Source organism: Coregonus lavaretus (assembly GCF_964263955.1).
Source record: "Coregonus lavaretus genome assembly, chromosome: 3".
NCBI lineage: Eukaryota > Metazoa > Chordata > Actinopteri > Salmoniformes > Salmonidae > Coregonus > Coregonus lavaretus.
The window spans coordinates 54,750,313-54,771,414 of record NC_139990.1 but is presented as its reverse complement, the minus strand read 5'-3'; the positions used below and the strand labels follow the sequence as shown (position 1 = coordinate 54,771,414).

Below are 21,102 nucleotides of genomic sequence, written 5' to 3'. Positions count from 1 at the left end.
TCTGTGTCCTGCGTTTGACTTCGCTGACCGCATACACGTCGCGTGACAAATTGTCTGTATTTTGATTTGTATTCCTGTTACTGGTATGTTCTTATAGAGCGGGTCAATAAACCTAAAGCTACAGTATATTGACAAAATCAGTATTGTGAAATAGCTCAAACCCTATGGAAATAAACAGACATTGAATATCTCAATAAATGAAAGAGCAACCCCAAGTGGAGAAACACTGAATGTCCCACACTCGTATTCAGATCCTCAGATGACCCTCAAGACACAAAAGTGTGAAACAAGCTATTGTTAAATACTGGATATTTTATTGTGCATATTTAACGTTTAGTAAAAACATTGCTGAATTACCCAAGCCATAAATATTAAACAAAAGCCTTGTAAAAGCCATAACACAAAGCCACAGCACAAATAAGAATGTACCATATTCATTAGCCACAAGAACCATAAAGCTAACAGATATAAGCAGTCACCTGTTCTGCTACATTGGGTTAAAATGTTAATATTTTACTGGAACCTTTAAAAGACTGAGGACCATGCCCTCTGAGCCAGCTGACTTCCACATTCTTCTTGTTGTGTTCACACGTTAGCATAGACTGCATCGTCTCCACCATCACACTGGTATGGGTCGCCAACCTCTGCAGCCTACAGGAAACCAGATAAGAGATATCGTCAACAACAACCACACCTCTATAGTTTTTTATATCCTTTGTATTTAGTGCAAAGTTCTTCTCAGGTCTCAGATATCTACTGTAAATGTCTGCAGTAGGCCTACAGTACATACCTCCATGTTGCCATATAGGTGTCACGATCGTGTGAAGGATGAGACCAACGCGCAGCGCGTGTACCGATAAACATGATGACTTTATTAAATTAAAGTGCAACACGAGAAAACAACAAAATACGATACGTGAAGTTCCACTACTGATACAGACAGCAACAAGGAAACAAAAACCCACAAACCCCACAGGAAAACATACAGAATAAATATGGCTCCCAATCAGAGATAACGAGCCGAACAGCTGACACTCGTTACCTCCGATTGGGAGTCATTGAACAAACCTAGAAAAACAACAACCTAGACACCCAACCTAGAACATAAACACATAGACTGCACACACCCTGGATAAACAATAATGAGTCCCAGCACCAGGGTGTGACAGTACCCCCCCCTAAAGGCGCGGACTGCGACCGCGCCTCAAAACCCCCAAACAGGGGAGGGCTGGGCGGGCATACCTCCTCGGTGGCGGTTCTGGCTCCGGCCTAGACCACCACCCCACCATAGTCACTTCCCGCTTATGTAGCCTCCTCCAAATGACCCCCACCGGTTTAAGGGGCAGCACCTGACTAAGGGGCAGTACCGGACTAAGGGGCAGTACCGGACTAAGGGGCAGTACCAGGCTGAATGGCGAATCCTGGCTGGTCGGCTCTGGCGGATCCCGGCTGGACGGCTCTGGCGGATCCCGGCTGGACGGCTCTGGCGGATCCCGGCTGGACGGCTCTGGCGGATCCCGGCTGGACGGCTCTGGCGGATCCCGGCTGGACGGCTCTGGCGGATCCCGGCTGGACGGCTCTGGCGGATCCCGGCTGGACGGCTCTGGCGGATCCCGGCTGGACGGCTCTGGCGGATCCCGGCTGGACGGCTCTGGCGGATCCCGGCTGGACGGCTCTGGCGGATCCCGGCTGGACGGCTCTGGCTGATCCTGTCTGGCGGAAGGCTCCGGCTGATCCCGTCTGGCGGAAGGCTCCGGCTGATCCCGTCTGGCGGAAGGCTCTGGCTGATCCCGTCTGGCGGAAGGCTCTGGCTGCTCCTGTCTGGCGGAGAGCTCTAGCGGCTCCGGTCTGGCGGACGGCTCTGTAGGCTCATGGCAGACGGGCGGCTTTGCAGGCTCATGGCAGACGGGCAGCTCCTGCGGCGCTTGGCAGACGGACAGTTCAGACGGCGTTGGGCAGACGGGCAGTTCAGGCGCCGTTGGGCAGACGGGCAGTTCAGACGGCGTTGGGCAGACGGACAGTTCAGGCCCCGTTGGGCAGACGGCAGACTCTGGCCGTCTGAGGCGCATCGTAGGCCTGGTGCGTGGTGCCGGAACAGGAGGTACCGGGCTGAGGATACGCATCTCAGGGCTAGTGCGGGGAGAAGCAACAGGGCATGCAGGACCCTGGGGACGCACATAAGTCCTAGTGCGTGGTGCCGGAACTGGTGGTCCCGGGCTGAGGACACGCATCTCAGGGCTAGTGCGGGGAGCAGCAACAGGACGCACAGGACTCTGGGAACACACAGGAGGCTCGGTGCGTGGTGTAGGCACTGGTGGTACTGGGCTGGAGCGGGGAGGTGGCGCCGGAAATACCGGACCGTGCAGGCGTACTGGCTCCCTTGAGCACTGAGCCTGCCCAACCCTACCTGGTTGTATGCTCCCCGTCGCCCGACCAGTACGGGAAGGAGGAATAACCCGCACCGGGCTATGTGGGCGAACCGGGGAAACCATACGTAGGGCTGGTGCCATGTAAGCCGGCCCGAGGAGACGCATTGGTGGCCTGCTGCGTGGGGCCGGCCTCATGACATCCGGCTCAACACTCAATCTAGCCCGGCCGATACGAGGAGCTGGAATGTACCGCACCGGGCTATGCCTGCGTACAGGAGACACCATGCGCTCAACTGCGTAACACGGTGTCTGCCCGTACTCTTGCTCTCCACGGTCAGTCCAGGGAGTAGGCGCAGGTCTCCTACCTGACTTCGCCACACTCCCTCTTAGCCCCCCCCCAAGAAATTCTTGGGTAGTACCCACAGGCTTCCAGTCTTGCCTCCGGGCTGCCTCCTCATATCGCCGCCTCTCGGCTTTAGCTGCCTCCAGCTCTTCCCGAGGACGGCGATACTCTCCCGGTTGTGCCCAAGGCCCCTTACCATCCAGAATCTCCTCCCATGTCCATGAATCCTTTATGGCTGGGTATAAATCCTGTGTAGGTGGATCCTGTTGCCCCTGGACACGCTGCTTGGTCTTTCTTAGGTGGGTTTTTCTGTCACGATCGTGTGAAGGATGAGACCAACGCGCAGCGCGTGTACCGATAAACATGATGACTTTATTAAATTAAAGTGCAACACGAGAAAACAACAAAATACGATACGTGAAGTTCCACTACTGATACAGACAGCAACAAGGAAACAAAAACCCACAAACCCCACAGGAAAACATACAGAATAAATATGGCTCCCAATCAGAGATAACGAGCCGAACAGCTGACACTCGTTACCTCCGATTGGGAGTCATTGAACAAACCTAGAAAAACAACAACCTAGACACCCAACCTAGAACATAAACACATAGACTGCACACACCCTGGATAAACAATAATGAGTCCCAGCACCAGGGTGTGACAATAGGTGATCGTTGGTGTAGTAGTTTGTGTGGATTTCACTGCTGGAGTCTTTCTGCTCTTTCCTGTGGATAGAGTTAGGGCCACTATGTGATGCATTCTCTTTATATGACACAACAAGAGTGAATGTAGGCTAATGGTCTTTGGCAACTCAGAAAGGGTTCTAGGTTATGATCACAGACATAGCCACGGGATGTAGGGGTGCTGATGGGTGCTGCAGCACCTCCTGATAAATCAGAATAAATAAACAAATTAAATCATAATATATACTGAACAAAACTATAAACACAACATGTAAAGTGTTGGTCCCATGTTTCATGAGCTGAAATAAAATATCCCAGAAATGTTCCATATGCAAAAAAAGCTTATTTCTCTCAAATGTTGTGCACAAATTTGTTTACATCCTTGTTAGTGAGCATTTCTCCCTTGCCAAGATAATCCATCCACCTGACAGGTGTGGCATATCAAGAAGCTGATTAAACAGCATGATCATTACACAGGTGTACATTGTACTGGGGACAATAAAAGGCCACTCTGAAATGTGCAATTTTGTCACACAACACAATGCCACAGATGTCTCAAGTTTTGGGGGAGTGTGCAATTGTCATGCTGACTGCAGAAATGTCCACAGAGCTGTTGCCAGATAATTTAATGTTCAGTTCTCTACCACAGGCTGCCTCCAACGTCGTTTTAGAGAATTTGACAGTTTGTCCAACCGGCCTCACAATTGCAGACCACATGTAACCAAGCCAGCCCAGGACCTCCACATCCGGCATCTTCAACTGCGGGATCGTCTGAGACCAGCCACCCAGACAGCTGATGAAACTGAGTATTTCTGTCCAATGTTCCCTCTATGCTACGCGTGAGTAGCCACGAGCCTGCCGCTCAGCTCCTCCGGGACTGTTGCACAGAAATATCAGCCCACAGAGAGAGAAGCATGAGATTGAACTTCATTGAACTTTCTAGAGCTGGTCGATCTCCAAGGCATTCCTAGTTGACCGCCAAACATTTCTGTAAAAACCCCAATGATAAAGCCTTGTGTTCCTACTTCTTTTTATTCGTCTCGGACTGTTGGTGGTAGGTGCACCCGAATCAGCTGCCCTGCACACCGGGTAGGCAAATTGTTGCCATTTTGAACCATTTCATGTGTCTGAAGGCACAAACTCTGCCTTCCTGGTGGGCCCAGAGAGCAAATTAAGTGTACTATACGTCTACCGCTGGCCAATCGGATGGCTCAGATGACGGTGTCTGCAGTAAAGTAGCAGGCATATAAGAAAGCTACAGATACTGTGAGATTTCAAAACGTTTAAAACCATGACTAGAGAGACTAGCAAAGAGATTGTTTTTATAAGTGAGTTCATGTTTAAGTTCTTACTCAGCACAGTCAACACTTTGTATTCAACACTTTTATAAGCCATAAAATGCACATTCTTCCTACCCTTACAAAAAAAGATTGCAGTTTTGTAACTGCAGAAAAAAAGTCAATTGTGGTATTTTGGACGCAGTAATTGCAGAATAACTACAGAGTATTGCAGTTGAACTGCAGTTATACTGCACTTTAACTGCAGTTACACTGCAAAATTACTGCACAAAAAAAACGGTGTTATATTGGATGCAGTATTTGCAGCATACACCTGTTTGATATATGCACTCTAACTGCAGTTATACTGTGCTCTGACTGCAATCTGTTTTTGTAAGGGTATTTCCACTCAGCACTACAACAAGCACTGCAGCAGTAATGAATGAGTAGGAAGTGTATCTATAGGCTTGCGTTGTTGTTATTATTAGTGGCTTTGGACTTTCTTAATAACGAGGAGTATTTCACTTTCTCTGTTCATAGGAGTAACAACATGAATTTGTACATGAGGCAGATATAATGCGATGCGATTCGAGTTTCGCCATCAACTGGAAGACGGTGTCCCTTTATGGTCAGTGTCAGCGGAGGAAAGGGAGAGCGGTGGCGTACCTCAGTCTGCTGCTCTCTCCCTCTGCTGAGACTGGCCATCAGATGCTGTCACCATCAGCCCAGTAAAATAAAAAATGGCCGAACAACAATGCATTGGCAGGGCAATTCAAGCAAAGCCAATATGCAGTGATAATATATTGGGCCTATAGCTCACTGCACAAACCTCATTGCTGTAGTACTGTTTTTAATTGGTTAATGTTGCATAGGCTTCCATTTTTTAAGTCATGTTAAAAAATCATCTGAGCGGTAGATCTCGGCTTGCATTTTGACTCAAATTGATCTTGACTCAGAAAAGGTTGGTGACCGCTGTTCTAGAGTTTTCCCTGTTAACACTATCAACGTTTCCCTTTACTGTGGCAATTGTGATCGAATCAATGCAATATTAGCCACTTTCATTGCAACATACCGAAACAAAACAAACTATAAAACAGATTTTGTTGTAGGCAGAACACATCGGAGTAGGATTCTATTGTCTTGACATGCACTACTCAGACCGTACTCTACACAGACCGTACTCTACACAAACTGGTGCGGCATAAACAATCAGAGCTGCAGTAGCTTATATGCAAATATACCATTGCCATATATGGATCTGTGCCATTTACTTTGAACTGGACTGTGTTTACAGCATTAGCGGTCGTGAGTAGATTAGCTTGTTTTGAGATCAAAGCGAGAGCTGCATGTAGCCATGTGTGCACATTTTGTTAATATCCTTTGCAAGTTAGTGAGTTATTAGCCCAGTTATAGATCATTTGTAGTCAGAAATAGGGGAGTGATTGCTTCCTACAAGAGCACAAAACGTATACATCTTTGAAAATTGAGTCAGGTAAAGAGCTTTTTAATTGTCTTAAAGGTGCAGTGTCGTATTTTGAGACAGGCTTGAATAAGCTAAGTAGCCAATAGGCAGAGGGTAGCATAATTCTGTAATAATGGTATGCGAATAATAACGCATTTTATTTTGTAAAGTGGTTTCTTGCATCAAACAACAACAACATTTTCAGTCACCTCCTTGTCTGAAGGACAACTGGATAAACAGGTTAATGTCAAGCCGTGCATGTTATCTTTTCTTCAAAAGTCTCATGGAATGTAGGCCAACATTGAACACCACACATTGGATGCTACTGTAGGCTGAATGATAGAACAGCTATTTCCATGTTAAAATGTTATGGGATGCATTTTCTCCACTGTTTTCGATGGTAAGCCACTTTGCTAGGCCTACATTATGATCAAATAGCCACAGTAGCCTACATGGCCACTGTTAAAACTGTAACTTAAAACTGGTACAGCCTCAGTGTTCACAGTAAACGCGCACTGGAAGTTGCACAGAATTTTCACAACGTTCAAGTATGCGCTCAGTAGACCTGAAATTTCCTCAGTGCCTAAAAACATTAGAGGGAACATTGCTCCACACTATATCAAAGCGTAGGTTTAGATCTTGTGCTTCAATTGAGTGGTATTGTACAGCTCTACAGTGGATGGTTAGGAGAAATCCACTTGAACGGCCCTCCAACCGGTACTAGTTAAATCAGCCATGAATCCCCTTGTGACAAGAAGAATGGAAGCTTGTTGTGTGCAACAGGGAGGGGCAATTGAATGCAATATTCACACATAATTTTAAATTGTTAAAACATTTCTAGCCTGTCTATCTATGGGTAACAGGGTTGACGTGTTATGCTAGACCCGCTCAGTTTTTTACCACAAAACACCAGAAAATGGCCAAAAGAGTAAAACCAGCTCAACTGCTTTTACACTATAATTTAAAAAGGAATAGTTTCACCATATTAAAATGAGAGTTCAGTTCACGTAACAGGGTTGACCTTAAAATGAGGGACAGACAAATGAATCACTATTCACATAAAATAAATAATAATCTTCTGAAATAACTTCGTCAAAGCAACGAAATCACTAGGGCTTTACAATGATGGTGAAAACTTGGAGTATTTTGGGGGTTAGTGGGTTAAAATCTTTCTAGAAGTCACAGAGGGTGCATGGAGGGACATGTCAAAATGCAGAATTTTGGCACTTTAGCAAGTCTCTATTCATATTTAAATCTGATTTATTGAATTCTCCATGTGGTCTATATTAAAGGGCACTTCATTTCATATAATAGGGTTTTCAAATGCAATATTGGTGCAACATCTCTACTTTACATATCAAAGGGATGCAAAAACAATTCATTTCTGCCCATTGGATTGGTTGCAACGCTCTCATCAAGTTTGTTTGTTTCTTTGTTATACACATGAAAGACATGGAGTCACTACATGACAGATAATGTATCATTTTTGTAGTAATTTAAATGCATTTAAATGCATGTTATGCTTTTGGTATGTGTCAAGTACAATAAAAATGCATTTTGACTAATGTTGGGATCTATTTTCTTATAATTAGATGTGATGCCTAGCTTAAAAAGAATACATTAATGATCAAACATAATAGGTTTGTGCTGTACTGATATAGATTGTTTAACATAACAAGCTGTGACTAATGTGAAGAACCATTAGGGGGGAGGCTGAGATAGACTTGTGACACACACACACACTGCCTCTTTGTTAAACCGCTCAAGGACATGTTGCTGACTCTCGAGAAAAGTTGCAAAACACAACTAATGCCCGGCAACAGTGAAGCGCCAAGGGGCTGGGACCAGCCTGTGCGCCAACGATAGGCTGAGTAAGTTTAAATCACGCTCAGCCTCTACTCTGACAGGCCCGCTTTGAACGGGAACTATCTCTGTCAGAGTATTACAATAATAACTTTGGGTTGGGACAGTTAGTTCTCTGTTTTGCCCTGCGAGGTGTTACAGTGAACCCGTATATACGAAAATTGCATTTTCCATTTAATCGCTTGACTAATTATATTAATAAAAAAGCTGAGAATATATTCAGTGACTTAGTGTTAAATTCTGTTCTGATACCAGATTCGAATTACGCAACTTAAACCGACGTGATCTGGTAGAAGGACTTCGCTGGAACTTGTCCGGCCGATTGGCCATTGCTGTCGTCGGACGGTGTGTCTCACAAATCCTGACCAGTCAGACAAAAAGGTAAGCAGACACCTATTGTGAATAACTAAAGTTCTGCATATTGGCATTATCCAAATTTATTTTGTGAGACACCTGTTTGATGTAAGCTACCAAATTGTATAATTCATAAAGTTGAAAACGTAATTAACAATTATTAGTTTGAATGTATGAAGCGTGTATTGTGGTGAATGTAATTTTAAAACCGATCGATCGTTGATGATATAATGAGTGAATGAAATGTGCTAGGTAGTAACTACCAGTTGTGTATGTGGTTAGTCGGTGTACTTAACCGGAATGTGTGTGGGTGAACGTAGGTATAACAACGAATGTAATGTACTAGATACCAGGTATCAAGTTTGATTGTGGTTAATAAGTCTGGGACTATTAACAAGACTGAATGAAGTTTGGGAGGCCAACCCAATCGTGTGAATGAAGTACATTAGATATTAGTCGGCGCACTAATATCGGTTTGAATGATCTACGGATCATAAATACAGGCAAGGTCCCGTAGCTGTACGGGCTAGGTTCTCTCCAAGGCAAGGTCCTGTAATTGTGAACATATTACAGGCTAGGTTCTAGGTTATACTGAAGAGGTTTACTGAGTGTATGTAGTACATTTGATATTTGGGGTCGGCAGGTAGCTTAGTGGTTAAGAGCGTTGTACCAGTAACCGAAAGGTCGCTGGTTCTAATCCCCAAGCCGACTAGGTGAAAAATCTGTCGATGTGCCCTTGAGCAAGGCACTTAACCCTAATTGCTCCTGTAAGTCGCTCTGGATAAGAGCGTCTGCTAAATGACCAATTTATTTATTTATATTAGTCAGAGATCTAATATCGGTTTGGTTGACCTACGGGTAAATAAAAGGTTGGGGACCTGAGTTATATCATTAAATTCAGCGCTAAGGAAATAGATCACTAGGAGTAATAAATAAACTTGGATAGTTAGATCACAGTAGATTAAAATTAAATATGACCAACCAGGAGACCGAGAGGGTGCTGAAAGCATTGAAGTCAGCACTAGAAATTAATGGGGGTAAAGACGGTAAGGAGTGGAAGAGAAGGGGGGAGAAATTATATAAGAAATGGATAAAAGACGGGAGTATTAATTCACCCGATGGACTCCCGGTTGACGGGGAGCCTGGCAGAATATTGGATACGTTAAAACGAAAAACAGACAAAATCTCTTCTGGTTGTATAGAGGAGGGAGAACCCATTCCTGTTGTATGAGACTGTCAGGAATTGTCAAGATTACATTGTGGGGATAAACTCCTCCGTAGAGTAGGAGATAATTCTGGGGGACTAGTCAAGAATACCTATACAGGGAGGGGTGATTCCAGGTGTTGTGGTGTGAAGCTGTTTTGAATTATTATTGTTATATTGACTTGTTATATAGAAGAGGTGGCTTAGGGATTTTTAACAGTACCAACCATGGGGGGCAAATCCTCACAAGAGGTCCCAGAATTTACTGGGGACGAGAAATACTTGATGTAATTAAAATGGAATCCAGGGATGGAAGAAATCTCCATTATGTAACCAGGTGGAGGGAGAGGTATGGTTTTGAGGGACGTCTGGACGCAGATAAACTCGAATCCATGCTAAAACAGATACAGAAGGTGTGTAAAGGAGAAAGAAGCAGTGAGAGAGAGAGAGAGTAGGAGGGGGCCAGTACCCACTGATAGCCTTACCTAATCTATTGGCGGGGAATAAAAAAGGCCCCAGCAACCTTAGATGTATACAGTAATAATAATAATAATAATATGCCATTTAGCAGACAGGCCATGAACACAGAGGACGTGGCCAGAGCGGTAGAAGGAATGACCCACCCCAAAACAGGAATAGTAAAGTTTGGGCTGCCGTTAGAGGGCAATGGGTTTCAGGGGATGCCCAGAGGACACTTTTGTCATGGGCCGATCACGGAGAGTATGTTGGGAAAATAACTGAATTGTGTAATAGCCTCAGAGAGACATGCAATCCATCATGAGCAGAATAACAGACAGGACAGAGCCAAGAAAGAGCAGAAAGGAGCAGAGTACCTAATGGCCATTACCCGCAAATAGCGGGTAAAGGCAGGGAAAAGTGAAGGCTACAGCGGGGGAGGTCGATGCTTCAACTGTAACAAAGGAGGGCATTTCGCCAGAGAGTGTGAGGCCCCATGCAGATACTGTGGTAAGACAGGCCATAACTCTTTTCAATGCAAACCCAAAGGAAAAGGAAAGAAAGAAAAAAGAGAGAAGCCTAACAGACGTCTATTTCCCAGCTTTGAGCGTGAGGAAGAGGAAGATAAGGCGTGACTAGTCCTTGAGGAAGAAAGAGTAGACTCTAGTGAGGGGAAGACTAAGGATCCTTTGATCCAAATTGTGAGGTGTTTGAATTGGCTACTATTGACTTAGCACTTCAACAGGAACAGAAACCTTATTTGACATTGACAGTAATGGGTAAGAAAATTAAATTCCTTTGTGATACGGGAGCCTGCAGGACAGCAATCTGTGCAACAGACAAGCCAGATGGAGTCAGGATTGATGGGGAGAAAATCATAGTGCGATCTGCCTCTGGTCATCAATTTATTGAAAGGTTATCAGCCCCAATAACCCTAAAACATGACCAATCAGGAGGAGAGGCAACCATACCCATCCTGATATCTAAGCTGTGTCCGGTAAATTTACTAGGACGTGATGTAATGACTAAATTGAATGTGGCCATCATTTCCACTGAGAGGGGAATGAAAGTACACATAGTCAGAGACAATATGGTGGTCTGTGGGGAAGGGGAGCCATGTTATTGGTATAGTCAAGATTTGTTAAGGGGGGGAATAACTGATATTCCCTGAACCTTGATGGAACTTGCTGATGATGTAGTACCAGGCCCCACTAAAATGTCCCCCGATGACCTACACTGTACTCTCTGGTATAACCAACACCCAGGTCCAGATGCAATCTATGAGGAAGCATTATTTAAAACCACAAAAAGGACTATAGCCTTGAAATGGTTTCACTATGACAACACCCACGCAGCAGTGGAGGTGGAACTAGGGCCCCAAAGTTCAGGGAAAGATGGAGCCCACATGTGTCCCTAGCAAAGGAGCCAGCAGAGGACTGGAAAGACATGGGCCAGTGGGTATCCAAGGGTAAGAGGATCACTGATTGGGTCAATATTGTGAGTGGAGATCAACACAGCCCATCCACAGATAGGTATCGTCGGAAATTGAATTGGAGAGCCAATTCAGTTCCCGGAGTACATTTAGATGAGAATAGCAGATGCTGAGGAGAGGAATACCTGTTGACAGAACAACAGGAGTCAGACTTAAAATAAGTTCCAGAGCATTTGTGGTCCTGGGGTCCAGCAGACGTAGGATTAATAAAAGGGGTAATTCCAGTACAGGTAATACCCAAATCTAATCATAAAATAATAATAAAATAATATGCCATTTAGCAGACGCTTTTATCCAAAGCGACTTACAGTCATGCGTGCATACATTTTTGTGTATGGGTGGTCCCGGGGATTGAACCCACTACCTTGGCGTTACAAGCACCGTGCTCTACCAGCTGAGCTACAGAGGACCACGGCCATAGGCCATATCAGAAGCAATACCCTATGAAACCAGAAGCAATAAAAGGTTTGCAGTTTACCAAGAGCAGATTGGGAGGGACCTTGAGGGAGGGCCAATTCTCGGGGAGATAGTGAGGCCAGAAACAAAGGTACAGTGTCCTGGAAATCACAGTCTGTTTTGTTTAGTTTTTTCAGTTCTGCTGGGAGTACATTTGATGATGGGGTTTTGTGTTGAATTAGAGGCTAGGGACTTCATAAAATAATAATTTGAATAATAATTATATATTAACTTGCTCACCCAAACGTAGACATACGTCATGGGTGAGACATAATTAATATAATATTGTACCATTACGGAACGTCAATCACTACATTGGATATTAATACTATGGAGATAAATTGGCACAACTCTGTGATAATCTGAGAGAATATTATCACAGACATGCCGACTTCTCCAAAGTCCACGAGTGTAAGCAGGGAGACAGTGAGACTATTAGTCAATACCTAGAGAGACTGAGAGATGTGTTCAATGCAAACATTGGATTTATTAAACAGTAGGTTTATATTTTAATAAATTAATGCAACATGTTTAAATCAGTAGATTACCGGAAGGTGGTTATGGGTTTGTTATTTATAGGTTTAGTGAATGTAATGATACGTGGAGTTATCTGATGTTTTCCCAGGATTGAGGGAAATCCCCTACAGTATCAGGAAGATATGAGCAATAAAGAAGCAAGGGACAGTCTCAAAAATAAATAAGGAATGGCAATTGGATGATAAATTACCAATATTACCTAAGTGATTGTTTAGGTAGGTGGTAATATTGACACATGGGTAAAACATGTGTCAAGAGGGGGATGATAGTAGATGGTAGGATTAAATAATAAATATATACGAAGGAAAGGACAAAATACTTTTAAAAAACAATTTTTTAGATACAGTCTAGAAAGAGAATAATGATGTGAACGGTATGATTAGAGAGGGGTTAAGGAAAACACACAGGAGAGCAGGAAGAAATGGGGTACAAGGTCTACCGATAGTATTAATGACGATCAGGAGAACTCCAGATAAAGAAGGATTATTGCCATTGGAGAAGGGATTTGGTAGACCATACAGAATACCCGGGTTGGGAGGACCGGAGCAGTCAGAAATAGAAATTGAGAGCTGAACACGTGTGAAGGTAGTTTATTAACCACACCCGTATGTCAGAGGTTTTGTGCCCCACAGGTGAACTAAAGGAGTAGGTGACCCACTCTATCTAACCAGGTGACTGGTGAGGATCCAGTCCCTAAAGAAGAAAAGCTGGAAGCAGGCCTGTTGGGAAGGGCCCTATCAGGTTATATTGGTCACTGCCTTTGCCATTATAATAGCAGAAAGAGCAACCTGGGTCCACGTTACCCACTGCAAAAAGGTAAGAACACATGCAAGCACCACTGAACACACGCAGAGTTAGAGAGAAGAACTGGACCAATAGGGTCTGGGGATCACCTCTGTTAACGAAGATCTCCTACCCCGACCTATCATCACTGTAGTGTGTTCTCAGGGTGTGAGTATGGGGTAGTACCAAGCAGAAAGACTGAGGACAGGAGAGGGTTGGCGGTTTTGGGGAATATGGATGACTTGAGCTGCATCATAGTCTCGGCAATGGTCTTGATATGTCAAGATCCACCACCAATTACGCTATGCCCTTACCTTTGTTAAGAAGTAAAAGAGAAGAGAAGCAACCCGACATACTGACCGTCAAGGACGAGTGGCCTACAAAATGGGAGTCAGAGAAGGGCAGACTGTCAGATTCAAAATAAGGGTTAGGGACGTAGCCAATGGGTGGGGTACATGTCAATAAGCAAATTGGGATTATAAAATCCCATTATATTCGTGTTCGGCCCCACGGCGGATTGTTCCTAGACTCAAGTGTTTAAACACACTTGGGGACGGGGATATGAGACCGGGCGGGACTGAACATCCAGATGGGGGGTAAAGAGAAACAAAGACATCACCAATTATCAATTGGAGATAGTAGTAATGTGACGGACTTAAGTTCGGAAGCACAGGAGAGAATTCTAAACCTTACAGCCCCTGTAACCGATGTGTGGTGGGCGTGTGCCAGTAAAGGCAGTATAAGGCAGAGAATGCCAAAAGGGTGGCTAGATACATGCACCCTGGTTCTACTGGTTCTGCTAGTTAGAATTAGTCACCAGGAACCAAGGATTAAACAGATGTAGGAGGAGTTTTAACAAGAAGGAGAATAGCCCTATTTAGATGGATGCGATTGGGATACCAAGGGGGGTATCGGATGGATACCGAGCTATGAAACAATTAGGGGAATGGTTTACTACCACGTTCTTTTGGTGGGTGACAAACAAAATTGTGGATTGGATTAATTATATCTATTACGACCAACAACGATTTATTGGCTAGACTAGGGATGCAGCAAAAGGGATCTCTGAACAATTATCTGCCATCTCACTCATGACTTAGTAAAAGAGGTTGGCTCTAGATCAGGCAGAAAGGGGCGGTGTCTATAGAATGGTAAGCCATTGTTGCACATTTATCCCTAACAATACCAGTCCTGACGGGAGTATCTCTAAAGCCCTAGTTGGTTTAGATAAACTATCAGCTGAAATGAAGAGCATGGCTGGAGTGGAGGAAACCGGACTGTTTTCTTGGTTGGGTGAGTGGTTTGGTAAGTATGCTGCACTGGTGGTTACTGGATTTCTGACCCTAATCGTTATGTTTTTAATTTTGATATATTTATATTTATATTTTTTTTATTTAGCAGACGCTCTTATCCAGAGCGACTTACAGGAGCAATTAGGGTTAAGTGCCTTGCTCAAGGGCACATCGACAGATTTTTCACCTAGTCGGCTCGGGGATTAGAACCAGCGACCTTTCGGTTACTGGCACAATGCTCTTACCCACTAAGCTACCTTTGATGTGCTGTGCTGCCTGTATTATCCCTTGTCTAAGAAAGTCTGTTACAGATGTCGTGCACGCTGCTGGTATGATGCCTTTGCTGGAGGCACAAGAAGGAGATGCAGACACTGAGTCTAACTGTCGGAGGAAACTGGGGTTGACAAAAGATGAACCTTGGTTTGCTATTGGTGAGGTGGTGGAGTGACACCCTAGTGGGTGTCTAAAGGGGGAATCAAAATTCCCTGTTTGTGTTTTTATGTTTTATAAATCCATTTAAACTATTGTGAATGTTTGTCTTTCCTTATGTGAAGGTTTGAAGTTCCTGGGTGGCTGGTAGCCAACCTAGTAAAAGTTAGGTGTAGATGGAAGGACTGAAGGGTTTTTTATTATCATTATTGCCTATTAATAAAAGTGTGATTATTACTGAAATTTCTTATTTTGGGTTCACACCCAGCGGGTGTGAAAAGGGGGATTGTTGGGATCTATTTTCTTATAATTAGATGTGATGCCTAGCTTAAAAAGAACGTAGGTTTGTGCTGTACTGATATAGATTGTTTAACATAACAAGCTGTGACTAATGTGAGGAACCATTAGGGGAGAGGCTGAGATAGACTTGTGACACACACACTGCCTCTTTGTTAAACCGCTCAAGGACATGTGTACTGCAACAATGAAGAAGAGGAAACTATGTCTGAGGTTGCTGACTCTCGAGACAAGTTGCAAAAAACAACTAATGCCCGGCAACAGTGAAGCGCCAAGGGGCTGGGACCAGCCTGTGCGCCAACGATAGGCTGAGTAAGTTTAAACCACGCTTAGCCTCTACTCTGACAGGCCCACTTTGAACGGGAACTATCTCTGTCAGAGTATTAAACGAATAACTTTGGGTTGGGACAGTTAGTTCTCTGTTTTGCCCTGCGAGGTGTTACAGTGAACCCGTATATACGAAAATTGCATTTACCATTTAATCGCTTGACTAATTATATTAATAAAAAAGCTGAGAATATATTCAGTGACTTAGTGTTAAATTCTGTTCTGATACCAGATTTGAATTACGCAACTTAACACTAATGAGACGGATTGTCATGCCAGTTAATGTGTTATGTTGTGTTCTGTAATTAAAGGTGAAGTTTGCACACAGTTCTGCAGTCTTAATGAGACTGACATAAGTGTATGTGATACCAAAGAGCCTGAATTACCCAAGCATTAGCCCTTTATTTTTTTAAGTACTGTAAAAGCCATAACACAAAGCCACAACACAAATAAGAATGTACCATATTCTTTAGCCACAAGAACCATAAAGCTAACAAATATAAGCAGTCGCCAGCACTGCTACATTGGGTTAAAATGTTAACGTTAAACTTTAAACCTTGACAGACTGAGTACCATGGCCTCTGAGCCAGACTCCCACATGCTTCCTATTGTGTTCACGAGTTGGCATAGACTGCATCGTCTCCACCAACACACTCGTATGGGTCGCCATCCTCTTCAGCCTACAGGAAACCAGATCAGAGATACCGTATCATCATCATCATCATCAACAACACCTCTGTAGTTTTTTATATCCTTTGTATTTAGTGCAAAGTTCTTCTCAGATCTCAGATATCTACTGTAAATGTCTGCAGTAGGCCTACAGTACATACCTCCATGTTGCCATATAGGTGATCGTTGGTGTAGTAGTTTGTGTGGATTTCACTGCTGGAGTCTTTCTGCTCTTTCCTGTGGATAGAGTTAGGGTCACTATGTGCTGCATTCTCTTTATATGACACAACAAGAGTGAATGTAGGCTAATGGTCTTTTGCAACTCAGCAGGATGTATACATTATGATCACAGATAGAACAGCCTGTAGAAAAATACCTTGATGTTGAGGGATCTAAAAAAGCACCCTTGGCTGTATCCACGTCCTGCTTGCTGGTTACTGGCTGGTCACTACGACGACTCCTACAGTTGAGAAAAATAATGCGAAGTTATCAAAACAGAACAAAACAGCTAAAAACAAATACAAATCCATGTAACTCCCTCCAACAAAAAAAAAGAGCAACTTACCCCTTCTTGGTCAACAGGCAAGCTGACATGGGAATTAGTATTACTACCACCACTAATGCAGCAATACCAATTGAAACGTACAGCATCAACATCTTATCTGTCCAAAAACAAATAAATATGATTTATTAATGTATCCATAATATCCTTTATGATGTAAATATAGTATATAATACTTCATTTATGATACACTTTTCCCCACTGTTTCCCTTACCATTTGTGGACACAGTGAAGGACAAGGTGGCATTGCCCTGTGTGTTGCTGGCATTGCAGTGGATGGTCTCTAAGAAGCCTAGTGCCCTCTGTAGGGTCACCATGGTAACTGACCCATGCCTCTCCACCCTGGTACTGGGCAGGGGTCCTGCTGGAAGAGACCACTCCACAGTGCCGGGGGGCTCCGAATCCACAATGCACAGACAGGTTACCATGGAGATGTCTAATGTGCATGCAGAGCCCACTTTGATCTCAGGGGGGTCTGGGATGAGAATGATAAACAGTTTGGTTTTAACTGAATATGTAGTGCTGCATGCTGAAGAGTATTGTCTTCATATTATATACACAGAAAGACATGATCCTTATTGACAGAACATCGGCATCTACTTACACTCTACATTGAGTTTCAGTGGGCTGGATTGGCCTTGTCCCTCTGTGTTGATGGCAGTGCAGAAGAGGGCTTCAGTGAGTCTGGTCACATTCTCCAGTGTGATGGTAGGTCCCGTGGTGGGCAGAGGCCCTCTGCTGTTGTGCCAGCGGTAGCTGTGGGCAGCAGGGTTACTATCACTGGAGCATCTCAGCTCTACAGAGTCTCCCTCCTTCACACTGGACACTCCCTCAACTTTCACATCCACTGGAGCATCTATAAATATCAACATTAGTAAGAATGATATTACAATGTAATACAGATCTTAGGACAGATTCAGTGTATCAAACACATGCTAAATCTATTTCAATTTAAAAAGTGAAGTATGCCAAATCCAGGCTCTGGACAAAGTTCATGATTCTTTTTCAAATTAGTTCAATTTAATTTATTGTTTCACTTTTGTCATATGCACAGAAGCATTATGTTTTCACAGAAATGAAAGTGTAAATCTTCCAGTGTTATTAACACACAGGTGTGGTCCACTTACATTTGACATTGAGTATTTTGGACCTTTTCACTGTCTTCCCTCCCATGTACGCTGCTGTGCAGACAAGAGACTTGTTGTGATCAGTGATACTGGGGGTAAAGGTCAGGGATGATGTCACTTCCCACTGGCCGTTGGTCAGCTGCTGTGATTGGACACTGGGTGTTCCGGAGTGGCTCCAGGTGAGGAGAGGGGGATCAGATGGGCATGAGTGAGACACAGAGCAGGAGGCAGATACCTCCTCCTCCACCTTCACCTCCTCCCTCACTGACAGAGAGGGGGGGTCTGGAGAGCCTGAAATCAGCAAAGAGAAGAGAACAGTTATTGCAGTTCTTTTGAGGTATGCATCCACTAGTTCTTGAGTCTGTCCTTTCAGCACTATAATTGTAATCTAGAAGAAGCTATAGCTATCATTAGGGTAAATAATTGGATACTGTATTACATAAATTGAAATTCTCCTTGTCAATTCTTCCCAAGGGAACTTACTGCTCACTGCAATGGAGACTGTGTCACGTATGTAGGAATACTTGTCATGGTCTTCGATTTCAATCCTGAAATAAAAGGGTCCTTTGTCATTGCGATAGAGGGGGTCGATTCTGAGTGAGCAGTTCTTCTGCCGGAGGTCTCCCACCAGCTCTGTACGACCCTTGTAGTCTGTGAATACTTTGGAACTGTCTGGGTGGTATATAACATCATTGGTGTCTTTGAACCAGATGCCAGTGAATTCAGAGGGCTTCTCCTCTGATTCTGGGTAGTTGAATGAGCAGGGAATCACAATGCACGAGCCCTGCAGGCCGGACACTGAGCTGGGCACATCAGCAGTCCATGACGAGGCATCAACTCCCATCACTCAAATCGCAGTGGGGGAAATGTTAGTAAGAGGTGTTGGACACAGTCAAGGAATATAAGTATAAGAAATTTAATCCCTGATCTTTCTTTGTCTAGTCACAGGGGTTGATTTGAACAAATCAAGATGCCATTTTATTGTTCATTTTGTTCTATTAATATTTGCCTTACTAGCACCTCAAGGTTTTTTTTTATCTCCCCTGCACATGCACTTTTCACTTCTCTTTTTAACTCTCCTCACATTGTTTTGTATTTTCTTGTTTAAAACTGAATAAATAAATAATAAATAAATACAATATTTTATACTGTATACATCTATAATTGTGTCCTACCTCCAAGCCAAATGCAATGAATAAGAAAAGGCCACGGTAATGTTTCACTCCGCATCCCCTCCTCTTTGTACAGGACATGAGGGAATAAGAAACATTTGATTATCACTAGAATGTTAGCATTGCATATGATACTTTTACTGTCTAAAAGACAATCACTTACTTGCTTAGCAGGATCTTTCTTTCTCTTGTCAGATAACCACTCTCCTTCAGAGACTAATGGCATTGACATATAAAGGAAATATTACCATCCTGCTCACACTTCCCATTTCACATATAACGTGATTTCTTTATTTTTGCTATCAGGACTTCCCATATTTTGTCTCTGACTGATAGTGGGGTGATTTAACTCTTCCCTTGAGGGAAGCATTAAATGTAATGTTTTTGAGAATATTTATTTTGACTATGGTTTCCACATTGCAAAATTCAAAGGTCTTCAGAAGCTAAAGGTGAAATCTCTTGAAATTAGTATAAATTCTTATAAGATTGTTACTGTACCATTCCGCCACATTAACTTTAGTCAGGGCTATTACTCATACTCAGTCAGTAGCACTAAAACCACATTATTAAATATAACTTTTTGTCATATGCATTGCAATTCACAATTTCCTTCAAACAATGTACTTGTGATCAAGTCTTTCACATTCTGTATCATGATCTGTGCTGTGAACATTATAGATGTGACGATAATCACGTCTATTATAGGGATTGGATGAAGCTCAGTGTTAAATTCCAATCTCCCTATCACCATAACTAAGCCAATATGACACCAATCTCAGAAAATTCTCAAATGAACTATATTGGAGGTACTCAAAACACATCTCAACAAAAAAGGGTGGGAAAAGTATGAATTAGGCTGTTTGAGAAGGTTTGAATCCTAAGCAAACTGCCTACACATAGTTTGAAGTATAATAGACCCTTTTTCAGCACACAACACACTGACGTCACGCACGGATGTGCGCGACGTGGATTTATGTTTTGATTACTTCTAAACAAAATTACTGTTTGGGGTTCTCATACGCTTACAATGATGCTTTGATTCATGCTTGAACATTTGCTACGATTATTTTTGGTTGTGATCTTTGTAAAATAACTATTTTGAATGCAGCAGTTGTTAGCTAGAAGGCTAACGCTCATTGATATTGGCTGTAGCAAAAGCTAGCCAAAAAGCCATTTTACTGGTTGAAGTTGAAGTGTTTTTTAAGTATAATGCAGTTGATTTGCGATGATGACAAAACAATATATTAAGCAGGACATTCACACGAGCCTTAAAATCCAACTATAATCCAAAAGTAGTGTGAAATGTATTGATAAGCAATATGTAAATAGAGGCTTTCTTTTGCTGGCGTTCTATAAGATCTCCCCCTTGTTCTGTCACCAACTTGCGCGCATCTTCCTCGTGTTTGTAAACACAGAAAGGGGTCTATACCAACATACACTACATTACCAAAAGTATGTGGACACCTGCTCGTCAAATATCTCATTCCAAAATCATGGGCATTAATATGGAGTTGGTTCAACATAGAGCTCCCCTCCCTCGCTTGTCATGTATGACATTTCTGCTCAAGTTGAGCAGTGACTCAGTCAGGAAGTAACAAGTGGTCTAAATGTAGGACCTCATACATAGATAATGGTTATAGCCAGGGGCGCAACTTTCACTGGGGACGGGGGGGACATGTCCCCCCCTGTAAGGGTTGGTGTGAGGTGTGACCCAGGTGCAGTGCAGGATATACAGTAGGCAGTAGGCAGAGATGGTGAAACAAGAATCTTTACTGGTGGTCCCGAAGCCAGAATACAAAATAACGGACTTATCACGATAAAAGAAAGGCGGAGCAAATAAGTCTCCAAAAACCGGCTGACAGCCCAAATACGAAATACTAACTACGACTGAAACAAACACTTCTCAAGTACCTGTACATGCAGTGGGGAGAACAAGTATTTG

The 21,102-nt window shown here is 43.4% G+C and overlaps 1 protein-coding gene across 1 annotated transcript; it reads right to left on the bottom strand.

Moving 5' to 3' along the window:
- Positions 1-16,014: 16,014 nt before the first annotated feature.
- On the bottom strand, positions 16,015-19,438 carry LOC311110167 (B-cell receptor CD22-like). Its single transcript, XM_084152978.1, has 10 exons — positions 19,324-19,438; positions 19,164-19,226; positions 18,472-18,834; positions 17,989-18,279; positions 17,466-17,717; positions 17,076-17,336; positions 16,865-16,961; positions 16,676-16,759; positions 16,461-16,536; positions 16,015-16,310 (listed from the first exon to the last, which is right to left on the bottom strand). Exons 2-10 carry the CDS (start codon positions 19,216-19,218, stop codon positions 16,245-16,247), a joined length of 1,545 nt encoding a protein of 514 aa, XP_084009104.1. The 5' UTR covers positions 19,219-19,226; positions 19,324-19,438; the 3' UTR covers positions 16,015-16,244.
- Positions 19,439-21,102: the final 1,664 nt, after the last annotated feature.